General features: G+C 39.8%; 2 protein-coding genes across 2 annotated transcripts in view; one reads left to right on the top strand and one right to left on the bottom strand.

The window, feature by feature from the left end:
* Positions 1 to 9,203, top strand: part of ELOVL4 (ELOVL fatty acid elongase 4) — a 46,958-nt gene extending 37,755 nt beyond the window's left edge. Inside the window, exons 4-6 of the mRNA XM_081857536.1 lie at positions 3,238 to 3,409; positions 5,305 to 5,432; positions 6,418 to 9,203. Of these exons, the coding sequence (XP_081713662.1) occupies positions 3,238 to 3,409; positions 5,305 to 5,432; positions 6,418 to 6,687 (570 nt within the window). The 3' untranslated portion in view covers positions 6,688 to 9,203. The remainder of the gene's footprint in view (positions 1 to 3,237; positions 3,410 to 5,304; positions 5,433 to 6,417) is intronic.
* The window catches only part of TTK (TTK protein kinase), a 208,864-nt gene that overhangs the window by 86,635 nt on the left and 107,579 nt on the right, over positions 1 to 14,650 (bottom strand). The gene's annotated exons all lie outside the window — the stretch shown is intronic.

Below are 14,650 nucleotides of genomic sequence, written 5' to 3'. Positions count from 1 at the left end.
GTACTTGCTGTATATACGTTAAGTAAGAATCTTGAATATTCTTTGTAAGTGTCACAACTTTATTTGATCAGTTAATGAAAATGAATGTAGCATTCTGTTTTTTATCTTCTCCCAAAAGGTGGTGTCTTAATCAGTGCAGCGCTCTTCAGAGCTACTATAGCTATCATTAGTTGGTGTTAGCAGAGGCTTTGATGTGGGAGTTAAATACATGACTATCTGGCTCAGGGCAAACAATGCTACTTCTTGAGCAATGTGCATTTTAAAACCACTTTTGAATAACCTTTATATCTGGGAACTCCTAGCTCTGTAGGAGTCTCCCTTCATCTTCCCTCTCCTTTCCCATTACACCCGCATGTATCCCAAATAGTTTGCCTTATAAGACTCAGAGCAAGTCTGGCAACAAGCAGGGAAGGAAACTAACTGGTTTTATTTATATCCCACTCAATTTTGAGGACCATTGATATCAAAAGTGTCTGGGGAAAGAGGCAAGAATTCAGAATGTGATAAATATAGTCAACCAAAAGCAAAAAGTGCTTTCATCTAATTTGCCAGATCACCAGTGCAGAATTACCGTATTTTTCGCCCTATAGGACGCACTTTTTCCCCTCAAAAAATGAAGGGGAAATGTGTGTGCGTCCTATGGGGCGAATGCAGGCTTTCGCTGAAGCCTGGAGAGCGAGAGGGGTCGGTGCGCACAGACCCCTCTCGCTCTCCAGGCTTTGCGGACCTCTCCAAAAGCAGCGGAGCGCTCCCGCTGCTTGCGGAGAGTTGCTTGCATGCCGAAGCCTGTGCGCGCTGAGCTCAGCACGTTCAGGCTTCGCGGACCTCTCCACAAGCGGTGGGAGCACTACCCCTGCTTGCAGAGAGGTGCCTGCATGCGGAAGCCTGCGCGCGCTGAGCTCAGCGCGTACAGGCTTCGCGGACCTCTCCGCAAGCAGCGGGAGCCAGCTCTGGGCTCCCACGGCTTGCAGAGAGCTGCCTGTTTGGGGACTGGGGTCAGGGGAAGCTCGGGCCTCCCCCGCCCCAGCCCTGCGCCTGGGGGGAATTTTTTTTTTTTCCTTTATTCCCCCCCCCCAAAAAAAAAACTAGGTGCGCCTTATGGGACGGTGCGTCCTATAGGGCGAAAAATACGGTAGCTAAACTCTTTAATGCTTCTTTGACATGTTCTTTCTTCCTAAACCTTATCCAAAGTAGTTGGTCTTTTTGGTTCTTCAGTGTTAATTAGAAATGCCCAAGGAAGAAATGTTCAAAATATGGAGAAAAGAAAAAACTGTTTCACTCTTTCGAGTTGAAAAAATGGCGGAGTGGTAATACACTATTATTTGTAAAATGCTGTTTTAAATCTAAAGATGAGTGGAGCTCTAAAAAACAAATAAAGGATAGAACGCAGGTATGGATCCATCAGGTTTCCATGGTAGATTATAGAATCTTGACTAGATCCTGCAGCCTTCTTCATGTGTAAGACAGCTCAAATAAGGGACCGTTACAAAAAACTGTAATAAAAGAACTAACGGTCACTAAGTAGAATTATTAGTATTGCAGTGTTGAAAGACTGAACAGCCAGGAAGGAGTTGCCTACTATAATTACTATCCTGTTGCTTGTCCTATTAATAATCTATTAATCCAATATACTCAAAGGATGTAACTTCATGCATAGTGTATAGGGTCACCCCAGCCCAGTTTAAGTGCTTTAAGCTCAATTCCTATGCACACTTATTTGGGAAGAAACCTTACTGAGCTCAGTAGCAGTTACTTCTGAATAAATATACATAAGGTTGTGCCATTAACAGTTTAGAGACTTAGAACACCTGTAAGTGTGCATTTATTTTGTTATGAGTACTTTAAATCTAAGGTGTTTTACCTTAAAGGGGTTAAATTAAAAGTGTGCCACAGGTTATTTGGACAGTCAAAGTGAACTGTAACAATATTTTCTTTTGTAGAGGGAGGTTGCCTTGTTCCAAGACGACATGCTTGCTGCTTTTTGAAAAATAAAACTGGGGAGGAGTGTGCATCAGTGCTGGAATCATGGGCCCTTTGTTTACCTATTTATTTATTTATTTATTTATTTATAGCCATAAAAGAATTTTTAAAAGATTAAAAAAGCAAAAGAGTCACAAAATGGCCTTTTTAAAAGATCTGCATTAGTGTCTTGTGGTTTCAGTGCTGCAGCTGTGGTACACTCAGCTTCTAAAGAATTAAAATAAAATAAATAACAAAATGTAAAGGGTGAAATCCATTGTCAAATGAAGCATCCATTCTCACAATCAATTTCCCCCTCCCTCTCCTTCCTTTTTGCCTCCATCTGCTGAAGAGCCCCACCCCCACCCTCTACAGCCATTTTGGTGGGCATATGGAGAAGGTTGTCTTTTCAAAGTCCATTTTCCTAATACATTAATATCAGTTAAGGCTTCAGCTGTTTGTTATAGGAACACCATTTAACAGCATGCTTTTATACATGTCTACTCAGAAATAAGCCCCATTGAATTAAATAGGGCTTGCTTCCAGCAGTAGCTAAAGACTGCAGTATGAATAAAATTCACTTTATTTGTAGACTAAGAACATTGGCTGTTTATTTTCTAGAGAAACTGGGGAGAAACTGACTGGAGTCTTGTTCCAGCTCATAATAATAAACTATGTTCTACATTTAGCTCTTTCATAGTCAGATTACTACAATACGTTTTGAGAGGGTTTTTCTGTTTTGTTTTGTTTAAGTTGAAGTCCTATTCATGTCTCTGAAGCTACAGTTTTATCTTTGTTGTTGTGAGATGAGGGGGCTGGATGGGGTGTGTATATATTAATGTCTTATTAATTTCAAGGAGTGAACAGCACACAATGAATGGCTTCACAGAACACAATCTTGTTTATAAAAGCCCTTTTCCCCCCTAAGAGAAAGATAATGCACAAAAACGATTTCTTTTTTATTTACCTCTTTGAAATGAAGCCACAAATAAACTTGTAGAAACTCTAAACAAAGAATCAGGTAGTAGTGAACAAGACTGTAGACAAACGTGGGGAATCTTTGGCCCTCCAGATGTTGCTGAATTTCAGCATCCCTTTGGGACCAATTGTCTGTGCTGGTGAGGGCTGATGAGAATTGTAGTACAATATTTGGAGAACCTCAGGTAAGTGACTTCAGCTCTAGAGGTCTATGTAATGGCAAACACTGGACTACATGGTCCGTGTATCTGAACTCCAAATTTGTATATGAATTCTTACGCTCTTCTTTCTGTATTACAGATAGCTGGGGCTTTATGGTGGTACTTCGTATCAAAAGGAATTGAGTATCTGGATACAGTATTCTTCATCCTAAGAAAAAAATTTAACCAAATCAGTTTTCTTCATGTCTATCACCATTACACTATGTTTACTTTGTGGTGGATTGGCATAAAATGGGTTGCAGGAGGGCAATGTGAGTAGTCTTGTTTATCTTCCCAAATAAGGAGTACAAAGTGGGGACTCTACCTGGAAGCGAATATTCATTTTGACAGTAGCTTGTAAATATTGTTTCCTTCTGGAGTAATGGAATGCCCTTTCAATTTTGGAATGCTAAAGTTAAAGGGTAGATTCCTTCCTTCTCTGGGAAATGATTGCACTACTAGGAATTAGGAAACACTTCACATGGGCACGAATGCATGATTCGGATTTCGCATGCAAATTCTTCTTTTTTTCATTTAAGTAAACTTGCTGTGTGAAGCAACACATACATCTGGCTTGCTCAATCTAAAATTCAGCAACCATGAAAAAGAAGAGATTATTTTATTCTGCCTTGCTTATTCCAGAATATTTCCATGGTGATTAAAGGATGTAAGGCCAAGCTTATTCATGTTTATTCAGAATTAAGTCCTGTTCATTTCAATGGGATTTACTTCCAGAAAAGTATGATTAGCAGATTCACTACATATGTGTGTCTGTTAGCAAGCCTAGTATATAAAGCAGGCAACAGCTATAAATTATACTCTAAACACAGAAATTGTTTGCAAACACACAATGCAGAACCCTGTAATTATTTCCCAGACATTTTGCTCATCTTATATTCACATCAACTCGTTTGGAACATCTTCATTTCCTGTAATACCGTAGTTCTTACCTTGGTTTGCTTTGCCTTTCTTAAATTATAAGTTCTCAAAGACTATTCATGCTAATCATGTCATACAGCTTGATAACCATCATTAATTAGGAGAGCATAGGAATGACTTCTTCCTTCCGGATCCAGATAGAAAAATGCTCTTTGCAAAATAGTTTTGGTTTGGGGCTTTTTCTGGTTTTTTGTTGTTTTTTTCAGAGTATGCAATTTGATTTTGCAACTATATTGGAATTTTGAGAACAGTTTGTAATCCTGTGCAGACTTCCCTGGGCATCATTCCTAACTGAGTTCACTGTAAACTAATAAGAGTGATTTCTGTTTATGCCCCCTGTATTTTTAAAACAGTTGATATTATTTAACAGTCAGCACATCGCAAATACACTGTGGTTAAAATATTTCAGGTGATAACTGAATAAGTCATCCTCTGAGTGGACTCATTGACATTAATTAAGTCTAGTGGTTTCATTGGGTCTACTTTGAGACTGGTATGAGAACCCAAAAGGGAGGCGACAACTTACAGCAGTGGAGCTGCATCCATCATTGGTGCTTTGCTGACACATTATGACCTGGCAAGCATGACTGAATGAACTTGGCAACCTTTTGCAGCTTACACACCAGCCCTTACCTCCCCCCCCCCATCCCAGAACACTCATTTTATTACCTACAGGTGATGTGTGGCTCAAGACGAGCCACAGGGTGTCATGCAAGGGAGTAAAAGGTCAGAGCAGGGTTGTAATGCAACAGAGGCTAATTTAGATGGTAAGGTCCTCAAAACAGGAACCTCCACCTTTTCCTGTTTATATTATACTCTATAGAGCCCCATGTATATTTATGATGTCATACAACTAAGAATAAGAATTTGGACATTCTGCTAGACTGGGTACAGTGCCTGCAAATGGAGGAGAAGGGTAAAAGCCGAGGACTGAGTGGCAATATGGGGTGTTGTCCACGATGGTTCAGCTTATTGTCGGCCACTGAGGTTGCCCCCCATGAGCTGATATATGATGTACATTGCAAATGTTTCCCATATTTTATACTTAGAACAGAAAATACCTTTCCACTGTGAATACTAGGCTGTAATTATTATAATGTACTATGAAACCAAATTATCTAAGCTTTTACTTTAATGTGTAACGGGAATAATAGAAATAAGGAGAATATGAGGTTACACCTCTTGCAACTTTCAGATAACATCATTCTTTGTTTCTTCCTCTCGACAGCTTTTTTTGGAGCACAAATCAATGCTTTTATCCATGTTATTATGTACATGTATTATGGACTAGCTGCCTGTGGCCCAAAATTTCACAAGTACCTTTGGTGGAAACGATACTTGACCATAATGCAGCTGGTAAGTAATTTTTTTTAAAAAACACTATTACCTAGGATACTTAGAACCTTAAATGCTAGAACTTTAAAGCTAGGTGGGTGTCATGCATCCACACACCCCATATACCTCTTGAAGCAAGATGCTCTGTACTCAGATCACACCATAGACATGAAAGAGCAACCAAGAATGAGATTGGTATTCTAGCCAGATGAAAGAATAGAATTGAATACAATGAAATGAAATCTGTAGAAATAGCTCCAGGTAATGAGTATGAAGCAAAACAGTATCTTACATACCTATTTGCATGCAGAATATCTTAGAAATAACTGTAGAATGGAAAGTATACGGGAATTCATCGAAATCTGTTCACACTGAATCCAGTGATAACACTGTGCACAAAGGGTTTGGCTGCATGAAATAGTTGTCTTACACATGAAAAGTTGGCCACTGGGGGAGCAGGATGCAATCCTTTTCTGGATTTTAAAGACCAGATTAATCCCTCCATATTGCTGGCAGAGGAACAACCCAGATTAGGGGAGATGATTTATGGACCACCACCCCCTTCTCCGAAATACATGGCTGTAGATCAGGCATGGGGAACCTGTGGCCCTCCAGCTTCAGGGTTCCATCTCCCATCAGCCATAGGCAGCATGGGCAATGACCAGGGATTGTGGTGGTTGTCACTCAGCAGAGTCTGAAGAGCCACTGCAGAACAGTTCCGAAAAGTACAGTAAAGCCTAGTTGTTGGTCATGAATATTATGAATAGCAGAATAGGAGAAACATGTCTTCTTTTTCCGTTTCCACCTAATAGCTATTATCATTTCTCTGTGACGTGTTGGTGAATCATTTCTTAAAAGTATACCTTCAGTTTTGCAATTTGCCTGTTAATTCTTTTCAATATCTGTTTAGTATTCAGATTTCCCCCCCAAAAAAACATTATAAAATGCAATCGAGCAGAAGCTTATTGATCAGGATCTTTGACATTCTGTTTTTCTACCTTTTCAGATTCAGTTCCACGTGACAATTGGCCACACGGCCATGTCTATTTATATTGATTGTCCCTTTCCTAAATGGATGCACTGGGGCGTCATTTTCTATGCCAGCACTTTCATTATCTTGTTTGGTAACTTCTACTATCGGACATACAAGATGCCCAAGCAGCCTGTAAAGAATGGCAAGATTACAAATGGTGTTGTGGCAAATGGTATAAGCAAACCAGAAAATGGTCTAGTTGTGGAAAATGGAAAAAAGCAGAAAAAAGCAAAAGGAGAGTAACTCGATCCAGGCCTTAACCATTGTTGGCAGTGAGGAGTCTCCATATTGGTTGTAAAAGAGAAAGAAACGTTATCCTATCTATACCAATTGACCTTTAGGTTATTGAAGAGATAGAAAACATTATTTATGAAGATCGTTTTAACAACAACCCTTCAACTTAAAAAATTCTATTGTAATTATGTAATTATTAAGACTCTCATGATCTCTATGTAAACCTTTAGACTGCTGGTGTTGGTAATGTAAGAAAGAATTGCTGAAGCATATCCTGTCAATCCAATGGTTAATACTACAATTAACCAAGGGTACAGTTGACTTGTTGGAGCAGACATTTCTTTGAAAATATGAATATTGTATAAATCTTTCTGAACCTATCATTTGTTTTAAGACCAAATCATTCCCTAATTAGGACATGGATTTATTCTTGCCCTCTTTTATCATAGTTTTGTTTTATAGTCTCTTAAACTACATGTTACCCTAATTTGTCCACTATATCTGTTACAACTTCTCTTGTGTGGAAATGCACCTACCTCTTCATTTTTTGAAAGTAACACCTAACATTAAATACTAATTTTTGAAATACAGAGTCTGCCAATATAAATTTTGTTCTATTCTAATTAGAAAAAAGTATTTCATTATTATTTTTTAAAATGTATTTTCTCATTAATGAAGAGGACATATTTGAAAGGTCTGTATCTGAAACAAATGACAAACCATGGTCTAAGTCTAAGACAATCCTTGTTTCTAAGATGTCATGAAACTATTGTTTGTTGTCTCCAGTTGCATGAAACCCATGGTGCTAATGCTTAAAATGGTTGGATGTTATATTGTGGTAGAGGGGAGGACAGAACTCAAGTTTTTATTTTGGTAATGGCCTACTTATTTAGTACTGGGCATGTTAAATATAAAGAGGAGAAATTCATCAGCATAGAGTCTTGCAGCTGAAAGCCTCCACCCAACAATAGAACTCAAGTTAGCCACGACCAGCTTGTTCCATTGGGTTCAGTGGGACTTAAGTCATGATTAAATTTAGTTAAATTGGGGCCCAAGTGCTTAAATGTCATGAGCAAATGCACTGTAGATAATATTGTTGTGAACTGTTTACTGACAAGGTGGTCTTGCCTCTAGTACTGTAATACTTGCGGGCTCATGATCTTTTCACAGGTACTGTACAAATAGACTCGTAATTGATTCTTCTTGCAGTCATGTCACTGCAAGAGCAATATTGGCTGGTTAAGATTCCATCCCTTCCATATCAGCTTCTCTAAGTCTAATTTCCATGGCTGTTCTGCTCATCATTCCTTCTGCTGCACCATTATGGCTTGCCTCTAACGCTTATTGTCAGAGTACCTCAAGTTCGACTTCACTATGGACTGGATACATTTTATTGCACAACTGTGAAGAAAGTACAGTAAGGATCCTCCATTTGCACAGCCCTGGAAATGGATGTGGAGAGAAGTCATGATTTGCTCCAGCTTGGATTGAGTTTGAGGCACAGCTGGAACTAGAACTGAGGAGGTCGTTAGATTTCTCTGCTCTGAATACCAGAGCCATCCTCATATATTTATGAGAAAGAGATTTCTCTCTAGTAATGTATTTTATATCATGAAAATAAAGCTATTTAGTTGAGACAGAAGCTCGCAGGACATTCTGTTTTTACTTTTACCCATCTTGTATTGTCTGTAAAAACGATAGAACAACCCCCCCCCATATTTCCTAATATTTACTATGTCTCTGGCTTATTGGTTTTGCCCAAAACACTCCCAAAGCAATCCAAAAGTATAATTGGAAAGGTTATAAATGTCTGGACACAGATCATCTTTACAGGTTAATTTGGCAGGCTGGTCTCCCAAAGTAACCCAAACTGGGTACGAAAATACTGGCATGGGCTGCAGCTCTAACTAGGGAGTAGGCCCATGGAACACAGTGAGACTTACTTCTGAATAAACCTGTTAAGGATGACACTGGAAATACACAGCAGATCTCTTAAATCTTAAGTGGTCTGGAACCATCAAGTAGCTTCTCTGATTAGGGTTGTTTCTTTTGTGCTTTTCAAAATGGAGCTGAAAAGTGGGTGCTATTGTAGGCAGCTGGCAGAGCAGGGTGGGGTGACCTTGCTCACCTGGCATCTGAATGTGGGGGTCACTGCTGTTAATAGGGAGGGGGTGACTGCAGGTAGCTTGGTTTTCAGCAGGCACAGTAGCACAAGCAGTGGGTTGGCTCCAGTACCAACAACCTGCTGAGCTCCCCACAACCTCAACTGTTACTCAACTGCCTCTGTTACTGGCAGCAAACTCCATGTTGGGAAGCCAAGTACGCAATGCAGCTCAACCCCGCCAGCTGCTCCTGCAGGCAACAAACATCTTGGGACATGATACGCTAAAGTGCTGTTGATTTTATTGGGGGAGAATTAAGCATGGGCTTAACTTTTTCATTGAAATCAATGGGACTTGCATGTGCTCAACCTTGTCTGGATTATTCCCTTAATGTATAGAAATAAAAAGTAAAAGATGTTTGCAGATCTTTTGTCCTTTTTATAATCTAATGGGATTTCAGCATGGGGTGGTGTTCTGTCATCATTCAGGTGGAGGGAAAAAACACCTATTTCAGAGAACATAATTGACTTTGCCAGTCGTACTGAGAATATTCTCTTCCAGGGTGGTGTGGCTTTTGACTTTGATTTCATTTGGTTTGATTTTTTTGCATACCACAGTCTCCTAGGTCTTTGTGTATTGTAGATTCATATCCATGAGAACATACACTAACCCTATGGTGCAATTCCACCAGAATATTGCTGCTGGAAACCCAAATCCTGTGTAGCTTGTAAACAAAGCACTTGTTGGCACTGATGACAATGCAAATTGCACCACAATAAGATACAGATCCTGGCATGCTTAACTGTGTGGCAGATCTGGTTTAATTAAAATCATGTTTATTTGTTCGTTAGTCTCTTTTATCACAAAAGTGACTTGAAATAACTTACAAAAATAATATAAACCCAACAAATAAAAGTTTTAAAACACATCTATACAAGTAAAAAAGACAGGCCACATTAACAGAGATCAGATAGACCTGAAACCCCTCAAAAGAGGGGCCAAAATCCAGGGCTAAAAAAGGTTTCTGCCTGGTACCTAAACATAGATAAAGATGGCAAGACTCCCTGGGTAGAGCATTCCACAAGTGGAGAGGCACCACTGAAAAGGCTTGTTCTCGTATTGCCACCCTCTGCACCTCCCATGGAGGAGCTACGTGGAGAAAGGCTCACATGATGACCACAGGGTCAAGGTCAGTTTGTGTGAGATCAGGCAGTCCTTGAGGTCATTGGGGTCCTGAGGCTTTATAGGTCAAAACCAGAAATTGAGCCCAGAAACTAATTGGTAGCCAGTGCAGTTGCGCCAGAATGAGTGTTTATATATTTGGGCTATCAGCAATCAGGCTGCTGAATTTTGGACCAGCTGCAGTTTCCAAACAGTATGCAGCCCCCTGTGTGACACATTTCAGTAATCCAAATAGTCCCTGTCCAAATAGGGGCATGACTGGGCCACAAGTTGAAAGCACTGGGGGAAAACACTCAACAGAACCAAGGCCACTTGAGCCTGAAGCTGCAATAATTGATCCAGGAGTACCCGCAAGCTATGTTCCTGCTCCTTCTGAGAAAGTATAATCCCATACAGAGTAGGCCACACCCCACCCATCTGGTTGAGGGAACCACCCTCTAATAGTCATCTGCCTCTGTCTTATCTGGATTAAGTTTCAGTTCATTGGCTCATATCCAGTCCATTACCAAGGCAAGACAATGGTCCAGTGCATCCACTGCCTCACCTGCAAATGTAAAGGGAAAGTAGAGCTGTGTCATCATGGTGCATTTTGGGGGTGATTACAGTATCCTTTTCTAGACATCTTTAATAGGTACCAGCAACATTTTGAAAGACATCCACACCCAGTACATACATAATGCAAAGTAAAATGTTCAGGTTCCCAGAGTAGAAACTGCAGCTGCAGTGCTCTTCTCCCTTGGTCCTGCTGCTGCTGCTGCACTATCCAACACTAAGTCATGGTTTGGCTTAGCATTATGGCCAAACCCGGACACATGCTTTGTTGTGGTTTGTTGGGTGAGGCAAGCCCAGGTTTGGACGTGACGCAAAACCGAATCATGGCTTAACCCTAGAAAGTACAGTAGCAGCAGGACCGAGGAGGAACACTCCATGTACCTGCATGTTTTCCCTGTTCATGCTAAACCATGGTTTGTCTTAACCTTGTACGCAAAGCAGGTAATTGTCATGGGGCCCACAGAAATCTCCGTAAGCATTGCAACATTTAGTCATAACTATTTCAAAGACCTTATTTTTAAAACTTAAAAAAAAAATCTAGCACTGCGTCCATAGATGTCATTTCTACTGAAACTCATCTCATCACTTTCTCCTTTCCAGTGGTGGGGGAAGGGAAAGATGGAGCCAAGATATGCCAATAGCACTTTCTAACTGGCCTTTAGTCTTGTACTTTTCTTAAATCAAACGTCCTGCGTAGACAGCTAAGTTAATGCATGTTGGGCTTGCATTCCCCAGCTTGGATTTTGGCATGTTACAATTTGGCGGGGTAGGGGAAGATTTGATACTGGCTGATTGCACGAAACAATATTTTGAATATATGGTATGTCAAATAGAAACATCAGGAAATAGATTTTCCAGAGTTGTTTTGAGATATAAATCATCTTTGTAAATTTGCTTGTCAGAAATCATAAGCAAAAAATGTTTCAAATTTTCAGGTAGCTAAAACTTATTTCAGAGCAATGGAGTGTTGCTGAGTCTATACTTGCTTTCTTGTCTCCACAAAACGCAGAAATGCAGCTGGTTTGTGTGTGTGGCAGGTTTCTAGTAACTGAGCAGTTACATGTGATGGGGAGATAGTCCCTGATTTGCCACACTGTATGGCGCAGCAGTTAATTCAAAGGATAAACAAATGTCATTTTTGCAAAGGATACTAAAGGGGTGGTGAATAATGTGAGACTCCATTGCTTATCTCAAGCATTTTAGTTTATTTATTTTAGCAAGGCTTCATTCCTCCAAATGAACCAGTGCCTTTGCGTGCTGTGACTCATTTTTATGAAGTGGTCTACTGGCTACACATGCATGAACAGTATCGCACATCAACAGCAACCATTTGCAGGATTGCAAACACACTTGGTGGCATGAATAAGAGCAGATGTTATAATGCTGAATGTAGCCCCATTATCAATAGACCATGCATATTGAATGAATAAACTGCTTCAGGTAGCTGCAATTGATGACAAAACCAAATAGAAAAAAACCCAGATGAACTACAAACTGGTCTTGTCAAAAACTAGAATGTCAGTTCTTCCTTAATTCTGGTTCTTGGAGCATGTCTGAGATCAACACAAACTACGGATTGGAGCCAACTACATTTTGCTCAGAGTAGACCCATTGACAGAGTAGACCCATTGACCCAAAATAAGTTGGTCAAGTCCATTAATTTCACTGTGTCTACTCTAAGTAGGACTAATGTTGGATACAATCTTACGATCTATTTATCAATAAATGTATATGCTATTGGGGAGCAGGATTTCAAGATGGCGACGTGAACGGCAGCCTTGCCCTATGCTCGGTAAAGCTTTGTTTTTATTATCTACTTTGGCGGGTTCTAAGGGCCCTAAGACGCCTTAAGGCATTTATTTTAGAAGTTTTATGGTTTATGGTTCAGATTATTTCTACTTCTCCCATAAATCTGCAAGAAATCGCGGCAGATAAAGATAAACGCGGCAGATAAAGACTGTTAAAGGGAGTAGCAGGGTTTTAGATAGCTGGATCTTTCCGCAAAAGCAAGAATTTTTTGGGTGGGGAGGGAAGAGTTTGATGTTGGAAAAAACTAACAAGTTAACACTAAAACCTGCCTTTAGAAACACAAAAATATAATCCAAGTATAAATAATGAAGCCATATCTCCCTAAAATTCAGCACGTCTATGCAAATGGGCTCTTGGGCAAATGCTGACACATAGGTTAGCCATGCACCCGGGTGATGCACAATCATCATCGGACTATGTGTGGATGGGTGGGTGGTTCCCACAGGGACTCAATTCCTGCTCAGCAGAGATTCTTCTTCCAGAGAGGGAGTCCTCTATGTGGACATCCACACATGTGTAGGGACCCCTTCAGGCTGACTCTGTACACATGTTGGCTGTGTACCGATGTGCTAATCAGCATCTAGGAGGCTTCAACTAACAGGTCCTGTTAGTGCAAGATTTTCTGCTTTCCCCCTCCCTCTCCTCCTGCCCCCTTTCATACCACACCCTTTTCCAAATCTGCTCCACAGGGTTGGAGGAACGGCTAGAGCAGATTTCTGGGGGGGAGAATATTCAATGGTGTAAGCAGAAATCATTACACTGACAGAATGCTCACATAGCAACAAGCCTAGGATATTCTGTGTAGGAGCATCTTTTCCTACATCTGTACTGAACAGGCTTCTCTGAATACCAGATGTTACATGTTAGAGAACACATCTGCTTTAATCTGAGGCATTTGAGTCACTAGTGCAAAAATCAACAACCCTTTTCTCGGTTCGGGATAGCATATGCTGTGCTTCCCTCAATGCTTGAATAGTCACCACGGCTGTTTTCTTAGATCAGCTGAATCAATATCTGTATAATAATTGTAAAGGTAAGCTTCAGCAGATCCAGAAGCTGCACATCATTCATTTCACAGAACGATCCTCACGTGGGTCTATGCATTTTATAGAGCGTCCTCTTCAGAGCTCTTTAAATCTGCTTACAAAGCACCTGACCGAAAGCCTGTTTGGATCAGACTCAGGAAACTAGAGACAAAGAAACTGCATTTGCTGAAGACGTCTTATTACCGCATTTTGATGTGGCACTGTTATTGCAGGTACAGATACCAGGGAACGTTCATTGTCAGTTTATGTAAGCCTTTAAGCGTTTTTATATCGTTAGGGTCATGTATTGCCTTATGCAAGGTAGTATTCTATGTTATGATTAGTTGAAATGTACGAAATATTTCTTAATGATCAAAGCACTTGTTCTTGGCACATGTGTCCTTCTTCTCATTGGCTGCAAACAGAGATGGACTGGGGCAATAGATGTGATCCAATTTTTAAAAATCTGTTCTAGATATTACAACAATTGTTCATAAACCTAGGGATTCAATTACAAGGATTTGTACTTTTAGCCTTTAAACATTTTTATGACTTGACTTTTAGGAATTAAGTATTGTAATATTAGGAATTATCTACTATTAAGATTTGGGGCTGTATGTGGTATTTTAAGGTTCTGCATGTGCGTATGCATGCATACATTTTACAGGAATCAATGGAATTTGTGCGTGAAAATGGCTGGATGAGGACTTGCAGCCATAACTTTCATTGCAAATGCTCCCTTTAAGAAAATTGGATAGCTTCTTTGATGAAGTGCTGCTTTTGTGTAAATATGTAAAACTACCCTGAATTGACATATTAACTTTTTAAAAAAATGTATAAAATAATATTTTGCTATTTTGATAGGTGGGAGAATTTGGTAAAGGATTAGTGTAACAATGACTTTGCTTATTCTGTGTAAAACTAGAACGATATAATTATTATGTCGTGTATGCATTTGGTTTGAATTAGATGAGACAAAACGGCTGTTAGCAGTTAATTATTATTTTTCTTTTGCTGATTTTCAAGAGCAAATGGTAAAAGCTGATAAATTAACATATGTGCCATTTTATGCTCCAATCTAACTTTTGGTTTCTAGGGAATGTTTGAAATATTTGGAGCTTCACTGGCTACTGTACATAATAGGGTTAGTAAAAATAAAAATAAATGCTTTAAAGTATTTAGATTTTGTTTTTTGTTTTGTTTTTGCCCCCTCTTTCATTATATTAGAATTCATGACATCAGAATCCATTAGAATCCATGTCAATATGACACAACTACCATGCTATCTTGCTCTCAGCAACA

This window comes from Podarcis erhardii (genome assembly GCF_964252035.2).
Source record: "Podarcis erhardii genome assembly, chromosome: 3".
In the NCBI taxonomy this organism is placed as follows: domain Eukaryota; kingdom Metazoa; phylum Chordata; class Lepidosauria; order Squamata; family Lacertidae; genus Podarcis; species Podarcis erhardii.
Note: the sequence above shows the minus strand (reverse complement) of the source record. Positions and strands in the feature narration are given on the sequence as shown.